Consider the following 20,935-nt stretch of genomic DNA (forward strand, 5'->3'; position numbering starts at 1 on the left):
CCTTCGCCATTTTTTTCCAACTTTGTGAGCCCTTCAATTCGGGGTAGACCCGGTGGTAATCATCTTGCATGTAGTCTAGATCCCCGCCTCCTGTTCTGTCTGTTCTAACCTTTGTACCCCGTATGAGTTTTCCCATTTATTTATGAGGCACATAGGCCCCCGACCATTGCACCATTAAGTTTCCTAGTAACTTTGTGAGTGTCTTCTTTTCCTATGAATATTTGGACTAAAATCTCCCCTTTTTAAAGTTTACTGGTCGCACTTTCTTATCAAAAGTGTCCTTCCATTTCTTCACATGCTCCAGTGCTTTCAAAAAACCCTCGGCTCAACTCCATTGACAAATGCTAGGTGCGTTTCAGCTGTTTCTTCATTCCACTGTCTTTATGCCTTCTGTGGGTTTGCTTACTTTCTCTCCTTCCGTTAGGACCATTCCCAACATTAGTTCTCGAGGGCTGTACCCTAGCGAAGGTAGTACCCTGTTGTTTATCTGTGCTATTGCTTGTTGTAGGTATAATAGCCATTTTGTTGGTGTTGCTTTGATGTTAAAATTTATTTCGTCTTCTTTGTATCCTGGTGTGCACAATCGTTTTAGCCGGCCTATTAAGATTTTGTTTGCATCTTCAATTAGTCCGTTGACCCAGGGAGATTGTGCTGGTGTTCATATTATTTCCACATTTTCTTCTTTACACCATTTTGTCACTTCATCGCAATCGAAGTGCAATCCTCCATCGGTCATCAATTGTTTGGGAGATGCATAACCTCTGCATATGTCTGTTAGTCCCTGTACTGTAGATGCTCCTGTGCCCGAGCATTTGTACATTGATGCCCAGACAAATCTTGAGAACACGTCTATGTACAATAGGACTGTTTTATATTGCCCATATCCTGTTGGCAACGATAAGTAGTCAGCTGCTACAAGTTGGAATGGCCGTGAGCGAGTAATAGGACTTGATAGTGCGTTTAAGTGTTGCGATCTGAATGCTTTACATTTGGTGCATTTGCTAATTGCTTTCATAACATTTTTCCTCATGTTCAGCCAGAAAAATTTCCGTCGCAATTCTGCTTCACACAAATCTCTTCCAAAGTGTCCTCCTTCCTGGTGGCATTGTTTTGCTCGTTCAAGTCCTTCGTCTCCTGGTATGCATTCAACTTTAGGTGCTCTTTTTCCGTTTTTCCCTGCTATTTGCCACAGCATTTTTTCTTCTACAATATATGAACTTGCTCGTGCTTTAACTGATTTTTTTCTTCCTCATCCCCATTCTGGCGGTGCTGTCAGCGTAATAAGCCATTCCACTATCTCTGCGGAGTACCTATCTTTTTTATATCTTTGTAGTACTTCTTCTGCAATGTTGTCTGGGGTTAGAATGAAAACATCATTAGCTATTCCAGTTCGTATGTCCCATTCTGGTGTGACAGAATACTCTTTCCCATTGCCTGGAACATCATTCGCATTTTGCCATATTCTGCTAAGTCCATCAGCTTGATTAATTTCGCCGTCTCGATGCACGACCTGAACTATGTCTCATCCAATTAAATTTTCCTTCCATCTTGCGTGCGCTGTTGATAAGTCTGAGTTGTTCAACATGCCCCAAAGAGCTTTGCAGTCTGTTACAATTGGTTGTCCGTGAATATATTTGTTGAATTTTCCCAACGCAAAGTGTAGTGCTGCGAATTCCAGTAAATATGGTGAGTATGATTCTTCCGACATTGATGTTTGTTTCGATGCATATGCCATGGCATACTCTACTACTTTTGTTTTCCCATCACTTGTTGTAGTTGGCCATTTCTGTGATAATGTAGCACCAAATCCTGTTTTGGATCTGTCTGTTGTTACTGTGAACGGTAAGTCCCACCGTGGTGGTCGTAAGACTGGTTCTGTTGTCAGTGCTGTTTTTAGTCTAGCAAATACTATCTCTTGTCCCTCCCCCCACTTATCTCTTATGTTCATGTCCATTAATGCTCTTTTATACACTCTTTTCCGTTGTTTTGCTCCTTTTGGCGTACTTGGTTTGATATTTCTTATCAAGCCCAACATTGGTTGTGCTATCCTTGCATAGTTTGCTATTAGAGGTCTGAAATGTTCTGTGAGTCCTAGGAATCCTAATATGTTGTGCACTGTTGTTGGTTGTGGCCAATCAAGTATTGTTTCAATTTTCGCTCTGTCCGGCTTTAGTCCTTCTTTCGATACTATTACTCCTGCGTATTTTGCTTTGGCCATGAATTAGAAGTGTTTTTCCTGGGTTTAATGATAATTTATTTTCCCTACATTGTGCCATGAATTTGTCAATGACACTCAGCTTTTCTTCAAAAAACATCCCCTGCTATTGCACATTGTCTACCCATGGTTCAAAGTCCCTTCCGATCATATCTGAAAATGTGTCGGCTATCATTTTATTGAATGTGTTTGGCGCTCCCATTAGTCCAAGTGGCATTCTTAGGTACGCGTAGTAACCTCGTCCTGGTACGTGGAACACCAAATATGGTATATCACTTTCTTGTATCGGTATTGCATAGAATCCAGCGTGAAAGTCCATGACACTTATCCATTTCTTTCCGGCCACTTTCATCTGTTTTCCTTCTAGGTCACCTATATCAAATACTGTCTTTGGTGTTACTTTGTTTAATGGGATAAAATTCAATGTAAGCCCCCATTTTTTCCGATTGTTTACTGTTTCTGTACTCGTGTTTTCTTGTCGTTGTGCCACTGATTTTGATATGTCTATCCATTTAGGAGGTAGTTTTGCTCTCACTAACACTTCATTTGCTTTCCGTTTGATCTCTTCGGGTTTTGTTTTGTTTTTTCCACTATTCTTCGGTAGTATGTTCACCTCTGAGACCCATTTAACTTTGTTTGCTGACATTGTCCGTATTATGCCTGCTTCTACCATGTCATCAAGCATTGCATACAACCATTCCTTTTGTGGTTCCGTCAATATTTTCTGTCACAGTCTCGTCGGTCCTGATACGTCTGGTGGGAGATTCAATTTATGTATGTATGATGCCACTGGCTGTACTCCTGCTAACAATAATGCAAACACGTCAGCGTACTTTTCAATCAATGTGTGTACTTTTGCTTTTTGGTCTTCTTCCATTTGTTGTCTAATTGTTATTAATTCTTGTATCTTTTTTACCCTTTCTTTGTTGAATCGGTTACTTCATTGGGCTTCTTCTTGTTCTTTTAGCATCAAGAATGCTTGCACTTTGTCTTGTTCATTTTTTGCTTGTCTCCTTGTTGGTGATGTTTCCTTTCTCCAATCTCTCTTTTTCCTTCCATACATTGTGGCTAATCATTTTAGTTCTCCTATCATCTCGCGTTCTTTCTTCCATTCCCTTCTGGAGATAACTTTTGCAAGGTGTGCATATATCTCTTCGTTTTCGTCTTTGTCCTTTTTCAACTTCTTCTCTTTCTTGCCAACGATTTCTTGCTTCTCACCTACCATTACCACTGCTTCTATCCTCGTTTCCGCTTTCCTTCTCAATCTCCCCCCTCTGTCCCACTTCTGTTTGTCGTTTGTAGCTTGATCTTCTTTCTTTTGTTTGTCTCCTCCATCTGTATTTGTTTGTTCTTCTCCTTCAGTTTCCTCTGTACGTTTTTGTTCTGGTGGTTTGTCTTTTTTCTTTGTCATGGTCTCTTCTTTTTTCTGCATCTTATTATGGCTTTGCAGTATTATAGTGCCTTTGTCGTCTGTCAGTTGTAGTGTGTTGTTCTTGTAAAAATGTACTGCTGCACTTTTGATTAACCATGGTTTCCCTAGTAGGACTTCAAAGGCTCCTCCTGAGTCGAAGATTCCAAATCCAATCACTGTTGTTCTGTCCATGATTTGGACTACTCCAACCCATCTTCCCTGAGATTTTAACACAGTGCCATTCACCGTCTTTCCTCTCATTCCTGATTCTTTCAATTCCCCCATATTTCCTTTTATTTTTGCCTATACTGCTGTATCTATCGTGTTCCTCATTGCTCCATCGTTTACTATGGCTAATAGGTTTTCGTGCTTGTTCTGTATTGATTTCAATGTAATCATATGTTTGAAGAGATGACAAGTTTCTTTTTCATTCGTTGGATCGATTGAGTGTATCGGTAGGATACTGTTAATGTTTTTATGTACATGTGACAACTCCCCTTTACGCACTCATTATTCACTTCTATCTGCTTGTTCTGTTTAGTGTCCGTTTGACCTTTTTCTCCTACTGTCAACTCTGTTTCCACTGTGGTCGTTGTTTGATCTCTTGACAGCTTCCATTGTGGGGAGTGACTTTCACCGCTTGCTTTCAAGCCCTCCCCTTTCCTTTTCTCGCCGTTTCTTGCTCTTGCCACTCATCCCATGTCACTTCCATTTCTCCTCTGTCGGTGACGATCATGATGCTTGCTGGCTCTATTTCCACCGTCCATCGGAAGAGTTGCTCAAGTGCTGGGAGTTCCGTCCTTCTATGATAGCACTGATGTCCTTTATGGCCTCCCCATCCGCACTTTGTGCACTCTCCTGACCCAGCCAGTGCTGTTCCTGGTGTTAATGGGTATAGTTTTCCTGCATCCGGTTTTGCCTGATCTCCCCATTTTTTCGTCCAATTTACCCGGTCAATTTCAGTCGCTTTGTGTCCTTCATCAGTATTCAGGTGAATCAGCGTCCAAGTTTGCACTGTTTGTCGATTCCCGTCTCCATTCTAGGTATGTCTTTTGTTTGCTGCATTACTAACTATTCCTGTGACAACACCAACAAGATACAGTCTTGGGGCACTGGAGCACAATGAAAACAACACTCAAAATAAGAGGAAGAGGTGGGAGTGGTTACCCATTAGGTTTCAACAAGTTAGTTGTTGGTAGACAACAGGAGGACTCGCTGAGTCCTTCCCCATGTATTGCTCCTGTATATATACTAAAATATATGAGGTACTGTACAGTTGTAAATAAAGTTTAAAGTCTGATGTCTAGCATGTGACTAGTCACATGATGAGTCTAGACATTGGTCAGGTGTTGTGTCACATGACTTGGTCATGTGACTATGAAAAGTCGAAAATGTAAAGTAAAGTAAATGGTCACATGACTGGTCATGTGACTTGGAAAAATAAAAGTAAAATTATGAAAAAGGTGAAGCGTAAGTAGGTACTGGTACGTCAATTATAACAGCTTACTAATGCCTCCAATCTTATCTGGTTCCTCTCCAGGCCTACTCCAATGTGCGCCAAGGGGGGACACTGTAAGTAGGAATTGATTATTTTAGGTCGCAATTTGTCCGACCTGAAAGAAGATATAGTTGCCTACGTAGATTTATAGAAGCAAGAAACACGCATGTTAGCCAGATGGGAAGCAGGGTAGAATGAAGGGTTGCAGCGCTGTAAGATGATCATTTGTGTCTGACACGAGAAAAGACAAAGAAAAGGTTAGTGAGAATGCTTTTTAGAATTTAGGAATTCATGAATGAAATAAAAAAAAGTCATTGACATCTAATGTAATGCGTGATAGTAGCACCACTACTCATGTCACACCATTTGACCCCAGTAAAAAACGACACAATTTGTATTGAATTAGATAGAATCTCACAGAGTCACATTATTCATACCGAATCTAATCTAATCAAAACAAGTTCCCACAATTATTTGAGAGCAACATTCGATGAGCTTAGACTCAAGTTGATGAGCTCGACTTTGATTCTACGCATTCATGCAGTGAATGTGTGACTGCGCTGCACAGTAGTGTTTTACATAAGACTATTACGTCAATGTCAGGCAACAAATACGAAGCTATATAACAAAGCCCAATGTCTGGTCAAGTCCTTCCTTGAAGGCGGTGAATCAGAGTATGAGAATGAAGAGTATCGGTAAGAGCGCAAATCCAAACTAATATTGAACTGGAGAACAATACATCAAGTATGTACTTCTCTATATAGTGAACGACGATGGTCAGACCGAGAAAGGGGAGTACTGAGAAAGTGGTCTGACCAGCTAGCTAACCAATAAGAAAAAAGGAAGAAAGTGGTCCGATCTATCGTCTTTACTAATCGTACGAGAAAGCGTATTGGTAAGGGATGTACGATTGGCTGTATCAGTAAGCCCATGAGAAGGCGCTGACTCACAACCTTCTTCGCTTATCAATATTCCTCCAAAGTATTCCCAGACATAGCACTGGATCGTGACTATGTCATCTGGATATCTTCTCGAGGGTCGACAACGAGTCTACCTCGTCGTAGGTACGATAGAACGTGAGTGTGAAGAGAGAATAAGAAGAAAAATGATAAAAGTAATAAGACACCTGCTGTAATCTCTAGTCCAAGGGCAAGAGGAGTGACGGGGATTGAGTCTGCTAACCACGACATGACGGGAATGCGATAAGAAAAATCGATTCCTCACAGTCAATGAAATGAAATCATATTTGAATTCACATCGTCTGTTGTTCTCTTACCACCATGTCCTCCTCTTCCTCCTTCTCAGTCCCAACCAAAGTGTCTTCCTCTCGAGGAAGAAATGGTTTGTGTCCTTGTATATTTGCTTTATTTTGTTTAGCTGATATTGTTTTAATTTACTCAAAAATTCATCCCTGAAGTTGCAATGAAGGTTCGTAAGGGCAATTATTGTATGTTTCTTACTAACAATCTATTTATATAGAAATTGCAAAGGGTCATAAAACAAAGTAGCGGCACGACAACAGCCATGTGTAGGGAGCGGGAGGAATATGTGTATGGTTATGTGAAGTTCATCCATTTCCATTTGTTTGGTGTTGTCTAATTTACTGTAATTCATTTTCATTTGTTTACACTCGTATAATTGTAATTAGCTATAATTCAATGTGATTTGTTTTGATTCGGATATCTGGCTATTTGTGAAGACCACAACAATCTAATTATATCGAATGAAAACTTTACTATCGCTGTGATTAGATACGAGTCTTTTACATTGGAAAATAATCTAGGATTACGGTAGTTTTAAGGTATATACCGAATCACACTGAATATCCGACGAAATTCAATGTGATTCGGTATATATTTTGTCGTTTCCGACTGGGATTCGACATTGAAACACCAGTAGGAAATGGCCACAGGAAGTGTGTGATGGGATGAAGAGGGTAGCCTGTGGGATAAGAAATTGACCCAACGAGAAGCAAAGATAGCAGATAGAGCAATGACATTGGTATGCTAGTGAGAAGGCGAATCAAACTAGGATAAATGCTGACGAGAAGAACGATAACAAGCTGTTAGACTCATAGCAAAGGTTAGAGCAGTGTGGCTGTATCGTTCCCACGGGCTATCGCTGTGTGGACGTCGAAGCTTGGTTATCTGGGATACTCTAACACTTCCCTATGTTATCTCATCCTACGTATCTCCGTAGCTGCTCTTCTTACCACCATCCATAGAGTCCCAGAACTATGCTGTACATATCACTGTACCCACCACTGTACCCACTTTGCTAAGTATACTGTTCGTCTTCTAACACCAAGACTGTAATACATCAATTCTAAGATTTAGATCTCAAACACGGCACAGAAGATCTGGCACCAAAAAAAAAATGAAATCAGTATCGCACGTACAAGACTCTAAAGCACGATCTACAAGAATACATAAGATAGTTCAACCACATGCACATGAAAACACGAACCTCGGAATACCAACGACACGAGAAATTGGATGCGCATGCCTACGGGAGGTTCACGTTCTCGGGATCTCCGTTTGCAACATCATTTTTAGGCTGAGCAGCAGGTAGGCGAGTAGCCGTGAACTCTGCTGTTCGTCCAGTGGGCGGTACACGGGCTTCAGATGATCCTGGAATAAGCGCGGGTTCATTGGCATGCAAGCCTCTCACAGGCGCAGATGGTATACGCCCACCATATCTTCCACGCTGGCTCTCGGGGTAATAGTAACCAGGCAACATTGGCTCTCTGATACTGTAAGACGAGCCAGCCTCAGGATAAAACATGCGTCCGTGCATGCCCTCGTGAAGAGTGCCGCGTCGATGCAAGTCGGGCTGGGGAGTGTCCCACCCGTGCATGTAGGGGTGAGAGGCACTACGCCCATACATACCACCATAGGGGGACAGAAAACTCCCTGGAGCATCCTGTAATGGCATGCGGTATGTCCCTTCGACACCATATGCACCATGTTGGTAGTAGTGACCGTAGGGAGCGATGTGCATTGGTCCAGGCATTTGGCGGAGCTCCTGCCAATAGGGGTCAGGGGGGTACGATGGCCTATGCACAAAGTCAGGCGCATAGCGATAGTAGGGATAGGATCCACCATCTGCTCTCCGCGGCGCCACTTCCGCAGAAAAGCCCTCACCATCTTGCTTGCGCTGCAGTGGATTATGCGTCAACAGGCAGAGGGAGATGTTGGTTGTAAGGACTCACTATAGTAACACGGTTTTCTTCAATGGCTCTCAGCCTGTTGGACAACACAGAGGGAGGGGGGTGAATAGTACGGGAGTTTTCCGGAGGCGGGGGCGGAATGTGGCTTGCTGAAGGGACTGTATCAGCTTCGACAGAAGCCTGACGAGGCGATGGGACATCGTCTGAAGGAGAAGGCGGGGGCGTGTCTATGTGGGAGGGCAGTATGATTTCTGCATGAGGGGGCGGCGGATTGCGGCCGTGTTGCATCGTATTATCGACGTGCCGTTCGATCTCAACTTGCAAGGTGTCGAAACCATTGTACAGCATGTCCGAGGCTGCGTCGCAAAGGTTCTTGGATGAGCTCCCCCTGGACAGAGATAAGTCTTCCATTTGATAAAGATGGCCATAACACATACCTGTGAGTTCGTCATTTTAAATCCTCTCCGCCAATAATGCGTATGGAGAGCGGAGGAAAGGGCTTTGGTCGCGCCACGAGATCGCTCGAAAAGGGCGCGATAAAATGATAGAAGCTCGATTGAGATGGCCAAGCGAGGCTGGGATGGTGCTGTGGGAAAGAGGCCGTGGTGAACGAGGATTTGTGGAAGGGTTGAACATGGGCAGCTGAGTATCTCTATAGAGGGGAAACTAGAAACTGTGAGTACTACTTAAAAAAGCTAGAGAAGCAAGTACATACGATCGAAAAACAGACAGATTACTGGGACCCGCTTGTGAGGACTGCAACGTTTGGTACACAGGGAAAGGGTCTCCAAAGGAGCATCGACAGTCTTGCCGAATGTCCTTGCGCGATAGTCCAACTGGGGCCTAATGAGTGTTGGTATTAATCTCTTCCAGCTGCCATGAAGACGTTTAGCGGACAGCTCGAGAGTTTTAGGGCGCTTGAGCTTGGCGACGGTTGAGCGTTCAGCTTGATCACCTTCTTCGACATACAAGCTTGTACCATCGTCCGAAGATATCCAGAGTGGAGTCTTCTTCCGTTTTTACATGATTTGTCGACGATGGTTGGGGTTTGGGCTCAGGCTCCTCACCCTTCATCAACCGTTCCAGGTTGGCCAGTAGTTCACGCCGTTTGGAATCTTGGAATGGCATCTTGAAAAGTACTTGTGATTTCCGCTTGCCTCGAGGTTTGCGTGGACTAACAAGGTGACGGCCCAGTCCTGTGGAAACAGACTGAGAAAGACGAGTAGTTGTGAGGGGAGCCATAGCAGAGAGGATGCAAACATAGTGGAGAAGAAAAAAGAACTCACCGTAAGAAAACACCTCGCTCAGTATCGTATCGTATAAGCATAACATATGACACTGGAGGCTCGCAAGAGCTGGAGGAGAGGGATGCTAATTCTTAGTACAACGCACGAGTAGATACACCTCTATTGGGTCCGACTAGACACTTGGTAACTTAAACTCGAATGTACTGTTGATGGTAATCAGATATAACAGGTGTCATACTGGATACAACATGCAAAACAACAGCACATCACCACAGTACTTGCATTCTATACTTCGACTGCTGCTTTTTCTCCCTCTTCTTTATTTATGTCATCAGCCACCTTTGGTCCCAGTCTTTTCAGCTCCCTAAAATGCCGTTCTTCATCCCACACAAAAGGGCTCTTGCTCGCAAACAACAGATCGATTTCTTCCAGCGTCCGGTTGGCCGTTTCAGGGTAAAACGCCCAAACCATGGGAATAGATAAAAAGTTCACTACAGCAAAAATGTAGAACGTACTATGTGCGAGAAACGGTGAGCACAACGATGATGATTATAGTCCAGGGAAAGGCTAACTTTTCGTGGATTCGATTGAACATGACAGGGTTCAGCAAGGTAAGCCACCCGTTCCCTATGCTCCAGCCAACAACACCCCACGCGTTCCCCATCGCACGCACTTCCAGGGGAAACGTCTCAGTTGGGTATACCCAAGGAATCGTCAACCACGTTGCGCCAAAAATGGCGGTATACACAAAAATAAAGAACGCACTTGCTCCGCCGTACTGCGAAGCTCGTTCAGGTTGGGTCTTGAGTAGCCTCCCAAACGCGCCAGCCAGTAGCATTGCAATGCCCTGTCCGATTGCGCCCCACCACAGCCCAAAACGACGTCCCCATCTATCTATTGTAAATACACCCATCAATGTGCTAAGGGTGTAAGTGATCTGGTCGTCGTAAATCGTTTACAATGACGAAAATGCATTAAAAAGGTTCTGTTCATACCTCATTGAGCCCTGATAGCCACTGTGCCTTGCGAGCACTATATCCAGCTTCTGAGAAGAGTATTGGGGCATATATCGCGATAGCGTCAATACCGGTCCATCTGCGCATTAAACACATGACACAATCAGGTAAATCGAAAAACCCATAGGCAAACAACGCACTCCTGTATGATTTGTAGCCAAACCGATAACTGCACGCGCCGTGCGATATGCAAATTACCAGAATCTGAGAGTATGAAGGCGAATTGTGAGCGGCCGACAGAAATACAGAGGGTCAAAACGCCTACCAGTGCCCCAAAACATCGACCAGTACGAACTCTTTCTGGCGTTTTTGTGTTCGAGCGCGACAGTTTCAGTGATGTCGTTAAGTTCTGGCTCTATGTTCGGAACGTTATCAGAATCGTTGTCATCCGTAGCGCGAGCCCGAACGCGCTGCAAGACGACTCGCGCCTCACTAATACGACCAACTTTAACTAACCAGCCTAGTAAGATAGACACAGCGATGAGGACTACAACGAAATGAAGCTATATTTAGTTGATGAAATTGGACTTACGAGGAGATTCTGGCATCCAATACAATGTTGGCTACCAATGAAAACATCAGCTGAAGGAAACAAGAGCATTATTTGCATTGAGCATCTACCATGAAAACAAGGATTGGAACGATTTGCAGGGCAATAGGTAGCTGCAATGTCCATTTAGTTAGGAGTTGATGCTACTCAGGTTCGAATTCTTACTCTCCACCGTATCTGCAGAAAGTTAATGCGTAGATAATTGATTAGCAGAAGCCACGAGCTACCAAATCTGAAAGCCCTACCTGTGTGTCTCCATTACCAATGAATCCCAAACCAAACTCCAGCCAGTAGGCCAGTGCCATTCCAAATATATTTAGTGTAAATTCCGAGGCAATAAAGGCTCCTATAGTCACCAATACACTTCTCATGTGCAAAACGGAAGGGAGGGTAGCACACGAACCTCGCGATGTATGAGTAGCAACCTCTGCACTCCACACAGGAACAATAGCATTTAGGTGACCTGTGCCAATGCCGTTGATGATACGCGCGCATATCATCCTGCATATGTGGCTTTGGTGCATAAACTCAGATATATTGGGGAGATCTCACCATGACATATTCTGAGAAGTACATTGCAGAGCAGCCCCGAAGAGGACCCAAACGCCTCCCTACTCGACTTAAAAGAACGATCAATCGAATTCGACTAAAAGGGACGCACAATTCCCATAGTCTTCAGTCGACCAATTCTTGTCAAAATTAGCACCAAATGAGGCATTCATATCGGTAGATATACCTGTCTCCAATCGCCCCTCCTATCATAGCGCCCATGAGTGTCCCCAGGTAGTAAGCTATCCACGAGTTAGGATATACGGCATGGAGCTGCTTTACGTCCACATACCGCTAACAATACCCCCCTGTCGAGTGGGATTAGTAATCGTAGCAACATAGCCTTCTGAGGGCCCTTGGTACCTGTGAAAGAAGATGGTTTGGGCTGCTAAAATAAAATAAATGAAACACACGCACGTTGAATAACCCAGATTCATTGTCTTAACATAGTCCGGAGATGTATTGATACCACCCATTATTCCCTGGTCGAAACCAAAACTGAAAATCCAAATATGTAAGCAGAAATTCCACAGCAGAGAACATGATGGCGCATACAAGAATATAGCCAAACCAGCGACAAGATTGATCGTGTAGTAGAGTCTCTTCCCTTTCAGCGGAGCCATGTCAACTTGAGTGTGTTCAGGTTAGACTTGTAATGCCAGTCGATTAGACACGTCAACGCCAGCCAGAGTTTGTTCTCACAGATAACAAGCGAGTCTTCCTAGAATCAAGGGCGGATAGCAAGAATAAAATCCGGTTGGCATGGGCTAGATGCATATCGGTCCAGTGATAAAGGCATACATCGACCGGATACCTTGTGATCCTCCTGGGAGGAAAAGCGCCAAGAAGCGGTATAGCGTTGTTCCACCGATTTCTCCAACTTCCTTAACGAGTGAATGCCTAATCTTGCGACTTTTGACGCGATCTTTAGCGAATGAACATGGTGGAAAGAATACTGTGAAGGATAGATGATTCATCATGGCCCCAGGTCCGAAGCGGTCTTCAGACAGAATTTGTGGTCTCCCGACGTAAGCAATTCAACTTTTAGCTCTCAGCGCCCCCTTAAACCTCAGGATACGCAATATTTTAACGAGCTAAGCATGTGAATTGTAACCTGAAGATAGTAGAACAGCAAGGACCATGCAAGTTGGAACCAAGTTGACCGCGACAAGTCGGATACTGAATTGATGTCGGAGCTCGGCTGTGCCAGTTCTTCACCGTGACTGTACTACAACCCTACCGTACCACAAAGGGGGCGAATGGCGTCTTGTAGTGATAGATGGAAACAATCGAAATGACTCGTTCGTTATCGTTATCCTCCAGTATACCGGTTCCATTGACTCCACATACATACATTCCGCTACTCTAGAGGAAGTGCATAATCGCAACAAGATGCCCCGATAGATTGCAACAACAATAAATTGATTTTTGCTTACAAGATTTCATTCTTTACCTATATCTGGGGATACATGGTCCTCTCTTGTGTCCACTCCAAGCTCCTTGAGCTCTCTGAAGTGCCGCTCTTCTTCCCACACAAATGGACTTTTGCTCGCAAACAGCAAATCAATTTCCTCCAGAGTCCGATTCGCAGTTTCCGGATAAAATGCCCAGACCATTGGGATGGATAAGAAGTTTATCGCACCAAATATATGCAACGTGCTGCCCCAAAATGCTCGTCATTATATCCCACAGCAATTAATATCAGCAGACTTACTTTTCGTGGATGCTATTGAACATTACAGGGTTCAACAACGTTAACCAGCCATTCCCGATGCTCCATCCTACGACACCCCACGCGTTTCCCTTCGCACGAACCTCAAGAGGGAACGTCTCCGTTGGATACACCCAGGGAATGGTCAACCATGTCGCCCCGAAGACAGCCGTGTAAACAAATATGAAGAATGCAGACGCCCCACCATATTCGCTCGCCCGCTCTGGATAGGTTTTCAGAAGGCGACCGAAACCCCCCGCAAGAAACATTGCAGTGCCTTGCGCTACTGCACCCCACCAAAGACCAACCCGTCGTCCCCAGCGGTCAATAGTGACCACCGCCACCAATGTACTTAGCATGTACGTGATCTTCGAGAGCATATCAGCAAAAGAAATGGGGGAGAGCGCATATTGACATACATCGTTGAGCCCCGAAAGCCACTGAGACTTTCGTGGACTGTATCCAGCTTCTGCGAAGATAGTTGGAGCGTAAACGGTGATAGCAGCAATACCCACCCATCTGCAAATTATATTCTGGTTAACGATGGAAACATGAAGGGCGGTTAACATACTCCTGAACAATTTGTAGCCATATAGACAGTTGCACTCGACGAGCGATATGGAGGTCTCCCGATCCTATATGCGGCACAAGGTCAACCTGTCTGTTATACAAGGGTAGAGTTGAGATTTCTGAACTCACCAATGCCCCAGAACATTGACCAGTATGAGTTCCTTCTAGCGTGTTTCTTCTCAAGCACAGCAACCTCAGTGATATCATTCAGCTCGTGCTCAATGCGTGCATCGCTTTCAGCATCATTTGACTTGGTCGCGCGGATGCGCCGTAAGATTTCTTCCGCTTCCTTGACCCTACCAGCTTTTACCAACCACCCTATATGTGTCAAATACCAAGATTTATGTCATGGGGACGATAGTATCAAAAACCTGTACTTACGCGGAGACTCGGGCATCCACAACAGTGCAATCTGCGAATATAAAGCTGTCATTTCCCTGAGATAGTATAAGTGCACTGGATATAGTTACCATGAATGACACGATTGGGATTATCTGAAACGCTATCGGGAACTACATCCACAGGTTAGTTATATGCTCCACGTCATGCAGAAAAGTGTGAATTCACTGACCCTCCATCGTACCTACACGCATACAGTAAGAAATTTTCAGATATTCATAGATCAAGTGAGATTTTACCTGAGTGCTGCCATCGCCGACAAAACCCAAGCCGAACTCTAACCAATAAGCTACCACCACTCCAAATATGTTGAGTGTAAACTCCATTGCAATGAAAGCCCCTTGTAGAAGAGACTCATCAGCATGAGTAGCCAAGTACACGACAAGTACACACCTCGTGAAGTGTGAGTTGCTACTTCTGCGCTCCAAACTGGAACTATAGCATTCAAATGACCTGTCCCGATTCCGTTGATGACGCGTGCACAAAGCATCCTGTATAACGAGATTTTCAGGGCATTCCAGTAAGTTTTTGGGAGGTAATGTAAAACAAGAAGTCATACCAAGCCAGATTCTGTGAGGAGCACTGTAATGCCGCGCCAATGAGGACCCAGATGCTTCCCTTTCCTCGGTATTAGAAAATAAACTCGAATATACGTGTACGAACGTACTATAGCCATTGTTTTGATTCTGCCCAATCTAGTTTTGTGTCATCGACCCGCTATACCAACTTTTATAATACGGCACCATACCTGTCTCCGATAACACCTCCCATTAAGCAGCCAATCAGAGTCCCGAAGTAATAGACTGAATGTAGGCTTAGTATAGCGAGATAGCAAAGAAAATGCGGACGTACTGCTCACTATACCCCCTTGACGAGTGGGATTGGTGATCGTGACGACATATCCTTGTGAAGGGCCTTCATATCTGTTAACAAAACGATCAGCATTATTCAATACACATTAAGAAAGCACGAACGTAGAATATCCTAGCCCCATAGTCTTTACATAGTCTGGTGATGTATTAACACCACCCATCATCCCTTGATCATATCCGAAGCTACAGCATACACAATTATAGATCAGACACGAACAAGAAAGGTTTCACTTACAAGAAAATCGCCAAGCCTGCTACTAAATTGATAGTATAGTACAGTCGTTTCCCTTCCAGTGGTGCCATCGCAGCAGTTCGTCTTGGATGGCAGCGCTTGTGCTAGTAGGGAGAACACAATAGTTTTTCTTGAAATTATTTGCCTTGCGGAATATATACACCACAGCAGTACAGCAAGGTCTGCCCCTGATATTGTTTACGTTGTCCGGTCGGGTAGCTTCTGCTCCTCGTGATCCCCTCCGACGCTCGAAGTGCGGCCCCAGACTATGGACGAGTGCATTCCCAATCCGGGCCGGCCTCAGAGGTGAATATCTTATGACGGAACAGCAACTTGCTGTCCTCCGACTTTTCCTGAGGATGACAGACTGAAAGCAAGCACGCATCAACTCTTTCTGAAACGCCATAATCAATACTAGGCTCCCCGCGTCCCGGTGCCTACTCTGCTAAACCGTTCTTCCAAACGCACGGGTACGATGTACTTACCATAACAAGTCTGATCTGCCCGCTGCCCCTTCTATTTCAAGTTCTCGATGGTGATGATCTTTTTGTCAAGGTCTGGGTTTGTCTTGCCCATGTGGTCTTTTTACCGGTCACCATCGAGTTCTTTGCTATAGGAGTAAAGGATGGTGTGGAGGTTCTGCATGGGGTGCCCGCTGATCGTGCCCAGCGGTAGTTGCCAGTGAACTGAACCGGTCCGATGAAATCCGGAATGTGGCATGGGGCTTCGGGTCATTGATATGTCTTCCTCCTAAATGGTATGCCCAGGGGAGACTAGGCTTCGGGAGAGTCTAGATAACATATGTACTCGTTGACTCACTTGTTTCGCATTGGAAACGCGTACAGTCTGGTTCCATCTTAGAACTTTGATCTTGTCGCACTGAAAATTTCAAGCGAATATCAGAAGATTTGTGAGATCAGAAGTTGAGGGACAGAAGACCACAAAAAAGAAACGAACCACCTGCTTTGATAACTCAAAAACCTTCCAAGGTTGTTATGCCCCACCGTCGAGCCTGTTATCCAAAATCTCAAAAAGCATACTCTAACCAAGAAAGCTGCCATTGCGAGTCAATATATTTATTATGCAGCACATACTGGAAACAGTATCAACAGATAAAATGCATGTATACGAGCCAACACTAGAGCAGCTACACTACAAACAATTTGAAAGAGAAAAAGAAAAAGAAAGGCTAGATTAAATGCATGAATACGAGCCAACATTAGAGCAGCTACACTACAAACAGTTTGAAAGAGAAAGAGAGACGCTAAATTATGATATATGTACCCGTCAAAGACTCGTGGCAGCAACGGGAGAGAGCAAAATCGGTGATAATAGAAGAATCAAAGGCCAAGGCTATTAGCTCGCCTTTTCATAATCCTCTCTCAACTCTCTTTGTCCCTTCTCGTCAACCACACTTGAATCTTCGCTTTCGAAAGTGTAAAGGTTCTCAGGCTCAACGTTTTGCCGGAATACCCATTTCTTGATGCCATATGGAATCTGTCTGAGTCCATACGCAGCATGCACATGGGCGGGGATAGAAAAGACTTGGTCCAACTCTTCAAGTGTTCTTCCCTTCGTCTCACGAACGAAGAGTAAGATGAGCAACCATAGAACACTGCTCGACTAGTCAGAAAACGAAAACATCTCGAATGTGGTGGCACTCACCAGCACCATGCGGCATAGAAACCAAAGGCACCTTGAGGCTTGAAAGCCAGAACCAGCGAGGGCCACGTTATCGACAAGAGGAAGTTGAAGAACCAAGTAGTTGCCGTCGCGAATGACATCCCTGATCAAGCGGCACCGTTAATACGCAGAAGTACACGCAAGTCAATTTTAAGAAATCACCAATATCACGAATATACAAGGGGAAGGCCTCTGCAGAGTAGGTGAAGGGCACGGGTCCTTCTCCTGGGGAGTAGAATACACCGAAGAGGTCTAATATATATTCAGGTTAACGGTATATTGAGCTAAACAGCTCAGGAAACTCACATATGCCCAGTGATACACCAGCTAGTTTGTGCGTATCGGAAGTACTCCAGAAAGAGAAACCTGTGATCAGAAGACAGGCGGCCATACAAGGGAATGTGAACAACAGGAGGTTACGACGTCCAAACGTGTCAATCTAAAGGTTAATGTTAAATATACACGGTGAAAGTCTGATCAATGAGATCACATACTGTGAACACGGCGGGGAACGCGAAGACCCAGTTAATTAAACCAAATCCGAAGGAAGCTAAAAGCGCAGAGGCCTGGGTAAACCCGGAGGAAACAAATACATTCGACGAATAGTACGCTAGATCAAAATTGGTTAATAACTGTAGGCAGTCTCGTCTTGGAAAACTCACCAATGACGTTGACACCGCAGAATTGCTGCCCAAACATGACAATCCAACTTGCCAGAGCCGCATTCCTGTTCCTTGGAATCGTAAACATCTCAACAACTCTGTTCCTGCCTCTCTTCATCTCATTCTCGGCCTCAAGGAGAACATGGATATAGTACAGATCTCTGGCGGCCTGCACCGTTCCGAGCCGAAGTCGACAAAGTTCCTTGTATGCATCATGGTATCGACCTTTGGAAATAAGCCATCGAGGGGACTCGGGGGCGAACATAACTTGCGAGCAAACAATGAGACCAGGGATACCCGCAGAACCCAACATCAATCTCCAGTTGAGTCCAGTTGCGTTGTGTTTGTTGGGAACGAAGTAAAATGCTACATCGAGGAGATCACCAAACATAATACCAAACGCAGTCCACATTTGCCACATCATGACAAGTGCGCCTCGGATGGCGGCTGGGGAACATTCAGCGGCATAAACGGGAACGGTGGCGGATTTTGGTCTAGAACATCATTAGTATGAGATGACCCACAGATTGGACTAGGCGTACCCAATACCAAATCCTAAGAAGAAGCGAGCGATGAAGAGATGCCACCATGTGTTGGTGAAGGCACTCCAGATACATGTAAGGAAACTAAGGAGCTGGCGTGTTAACGATTGAATTTTCTAACCAATACATGAGACGAACCTGATCATACAAGTGATAAAAATGGTCTTTTTCCGTCCCAACCACCGATTCAGAGGGTCGGTGAGCCAACAGCCAATGACAGCACAACAGCTAAATTTTGTGTCAAATTTCTTTCTCACAAATACCTTGCAAACAAACTCACAGGTATGGAGCAGAGTTGATAAGACCAACTAGCCAAGAATCACGCTCTGCGACCATGTGAGACAGTCAAATTTGAAACCAGCGCACGAGAAACGTACTGCTATTCGGATCGCCAATACCAAACTGCGCTGGATAGATGATCTGAGCACCGTTAATGACGGCCTCGTCCATTCCCTGGACAGCCGCCGCCATAGAACTCATGAATACCATCTATAAGGCGATGAGCAACTGGTTTTCCACACTTCGCTAGATACTCACATAGTATAATGATTTTGTCTGTGTCCACTTATGGGTCACCTCCATGCGTAGCACCCGTTTATCCTCCTCGGTAAACGCATCATGATGATCCAAAGCTGATTGGGGGAAAATCAGTTTAAGTAGCAATAACATGGTGGAAACCGTACCAGTTGGGTCTTGGGCGACAAGAGCCCCTTTTTTAAGTTCATCAACGATGTCTTCGAGACCTCTCTCTTGCGCAAAAATTTCGACATCCGTCATTAATTGATTGTAGGGGATGCCACGCAAAGGGTTTGCAAGTTTAGCACTGGCACTCCTGGACGATTCATGAGAGATAATCCGTCGATCGAAGGAATATAACCTACGCTACTAGATTGCTTTTTGGATCGAGGTGGTGGGTATGCTCGGCATGAGCAACCGTGTCATGGGCGACTTTCTCTTCGTTGGAGGAGGACATCTGAAACCTGGGAAAAGGCGCGCTACGAGTACTTCATGCCATCTGTTGATTATATATTGCAAGGCGTCCCGCCGCACTGCCAACACTATTTGAATCATGCCCACATGCCGTCAATACAAGTGGGGCATCTTTTCCCCCTTTTCCGTCGGTGTTTGAATTTGAATGATCCCATTGATGTTTCCGGTATGACAGCGCCTAATATATCGAACCCCAGATTCCCCACCTCCATCCGACCTCCGCGCTGGGCCTGAACCGGCCAAATGCAGTGTCGACGTCGCACCTTCCATCTTGACACGCTCATATCAATTTCGGCACTTAGCCCGGCCAGGCCCGGCCCAATAGAACATCTCACGTACTATCAAATGCAGTCGCAGATGGACGTCATCGAATAGATTTCCAGTCTGTCGTTGTTGACAGGTATCGGTACCATTCTTGGAAGACGGCAACCATGCATTTGACCGTCATCGATGCTCAGCAGAAGCGTGCAATTGACGTGCTCACATGCGTCCAAACCTCGATAGCCTCAGCGAATGAAACCGCATCTATTAGTGTAACATTGTAGCTTTTTGCCATTGTTTGCTGAGTCGAAACCTCGTCACGGTGCAAAAACGGAGATAAATTTGAAACATCGCTGGCTTTGAATATCGATCAGCAGCTTATGGGACCGGCAAACCACGGACCCTGGTCACTACTAACGCCGCATGGGGTCAGAATGCGTTGCATGGCCATCCTCTTGGCCTTGGCTATGGCTTCCATGTTAGTTCGTTTGTAGGGTCGTCTATAACTAGCTCTTAAGTAAAGATTAATCACCATGACTGAAAGAGTGATCATCAAGCTGTTTTCTCAGGATGCAAAATAACATTCACAGCAAATTAGGTCACCACAACGCACGGACGACTAAAGCAGCTGACACTGCCTGACACCGGCAGTAACAGCGTTGTCAAGTTTGCTTATCTTGTACCCCATATCCAGGAACAAACCGTCATCGACTCCATACCCCTAAGCCGTAGTGGCTCGGACCGTAAACGAGTGCACATGATGCACGATGTGATATAACCAGCCGATAGGTAGAAATGAAGACAACGCCGACATAAACGGCATCAGGATTCCTGGGGGAAAGCCTGGGGGAAACCTGGGGAATGTGGTACGGACCTTGTCAACCGATGGTGATGGTGATATGTCTTGATGATTTCGGTACCTTCTTCTTTGCACAAGGGATATATCGCTAGTCTCCACTGTCAAATCACTTATACCACAGTCGATATCAGTAAACAATATATCGCATCACTACAAACGGCTCTGCTCTGCTCGAATATACAAAATACGTATTAATCAATCTTTAAAGCTTGCACGATCAAACCTTACTCTTGACGCATATCCATAGATCCACGCAAACAGCTCAAGTTCGCATTGGCAAATTCCATGACTTGATTCCCGTCTGACACTAAGCGTCATGCTATCAATACGTTGGAGCCGATCTTTAAAACGTACCTTGCGTCCAAATTCCCCGGCGACGCCATCAGGGAAATTCATCCACTGTATCGAAATAGAACATGCCTATCTGTTGCAAGTTGGAAGGGAACCGACCGAAGATATCCCGGCTTAGGTTATAGTCACCCCTTCGAATGCCGCGAAG

At 44.8% G+C, this 20,935-nt stretch overlaps 6 protein-coding genes across 6 annotated transcripts; 1 reads left to right on the forward strand and 5 right to left on the reverse strand.

The window, feature by feature from the left end:
• Positions 1–3,287: 3,287 nt before the first annotated feature.
• On the reverse strand, positions 3,288–3,911 carry SERLADRAFT_411195 (uncharacterized protein; the record flags this gene model as incomplete). The annotated part of the gene is made up of 1 exon (XM_007322982.1): positions 3,288–3,911. One exon carries the CDS (start codon positions 3,909–3,911, stop codon positions 3,288–3,290), a length of 624 nt encoding a protein of 207 aa, XP_007323044.1.
• A 3,718-nt stretch (positions 3,912–7,629) lies between these two features.
• On the reverse strand, positions 7,630–9,535 carry SERLADRAFT_442439 (uncharacterized protein; the record flags this gene model as incomplete). The annotated part of the gene is made up of 5 exons (XM_007322983.1): positions 7,630–8,280; positions 8,336–8,665; positions 8,731–8,945; positions 9,009–9,216; positions 9,263–9,535. 5 exons carry the CDS (start codon positions 9,533–9,535, stop codon positions 7,630–7,632), a joined length of 1,677 nt encoding a protein of 558 aa, XP_007323045.1.
• A 290-nt stretch (positions 9,536–9,825) lies between these two features.
• On the reverse strand, positions 9,826–12,278 carry SERLADRAFT_442440 (uncharacterized protein; the record flags this gene model as incomplete). The annotated part of the gene is made up of 16 exons (XM_007322984.1): positions 9,826–10,054; positions 10,113–10,477; positions 10,536–10,635; positions 10,697–10,760; positions 10,822–11,016; positions 11,089–11,119; positions 11,178–11,219; positions 11,272–11,283; positions 11,352–11,452; positions 11,510–11,607; positions 11,659–11,717; positions 11,768–11,795; positions 11,843–11,897; positions 11,948–12,018; positions 12,073–12,153; positions 12,211–12,278. The coding sequence occupies 16 exons, from the start codon at positions 12,276–12,278 to the stop codon at positions 9,826–9,828; spliced, it is 1,599 nt and encodes a 532-aa protein (XP_007323046.1).
• Positions 12,279–12,334: 56 nt separating this feature from the next.
• On the forward strand, positions 12,335–12,810 carry SERLADRAFT_452981 (uncharacterized protein; the record flags this gene model as incomplete). Its single annotated transcript, XM_007322985.1, has 1 exon — positions 12,335–12,810. One exon carries the CDS (start codon positions 12,427–12,429, stop codon positions 12,625–12,627), a length of 201 nt encoding a protein of 66 aa, XP_007323047.1.
• Positions 12,811–12,970: 160 nt separating this feature from the next.
• Positions 12,971–15,763, reverse strand: SERLADRAFT_358187 (uncharacterized protein; the record flags this gene model as incomplete). Its single annotated transcript, XM_007322986.1, has 15 exons — positions 12,971–13,314; positions 13,370–13,734; positions 13,786–13,885; positions 13,938–14,001; positions 14,066–14,254; positions 14,318–14,348; positions 14,407–14,448; positions 14,508–14,519; positions 14,575–14,675; positions 14,729–14,826; positions 14,895–14,953; positions 15,074–15,138; positions 15,188–15,258; positions 15,310–15,390; positions 15,443–15,763. 15 exons carry the CDS (start codon positions 15,508–15,510, stop codon positions 13,098–13,100), a joined length of 1,563 nt encoding a protein of 520 aa, XP_007323048.1.
• A 720-nt stretch (positions 15,764–16,483) lies between these two features.
• Positions 16,484–19,357, reverse strand: SERLADRAFT_477740 (uncharacterized protein; the record flags this gene model as incomplete). Its single annotated transcript, XM_007322987.1, has 13 exons — positions 16,484–17,054; positions 17,105–17,225; positions 17,285–17,374; positions 17,429–17,561; positions 17,617–17,732; positions 17,785–18,278; positions 18,327–18,410; positions 18,465–18,554; positions 18,607–18,652; positions 18,704–18,815; positions 18,864–18,958; positions 19,010–19,158; positions 19,208–19,357. The coding sequence occupies 13 exons, from the start codon at positions 19,297–19,299 to the stop codon at positions 16,796–16,798; spliced, it is 1,881 nt and encodes a 626-aa protein (XP_007323049.1).
• Between the last annotated feature and the right edge of the window lie 1,578 nt (positions 19,358–20,935).

The sequence above is a fragment of the Serpula lacrymans genome, assembly GCF_000218685.1.
Source record: "Serpula lacrymans var. lacrymans S7.9 unplaced genomic scaffold SERLAscaffold_14, whole genome shotgun sequence".
Taxonomy (NCBI): domain Eukaryota; kingdom Fungi; phylum Basidiomycota; class Agaricomycetes; order Boletales; family Serpulaceae; genus Serpula; species Serpula lacrymans.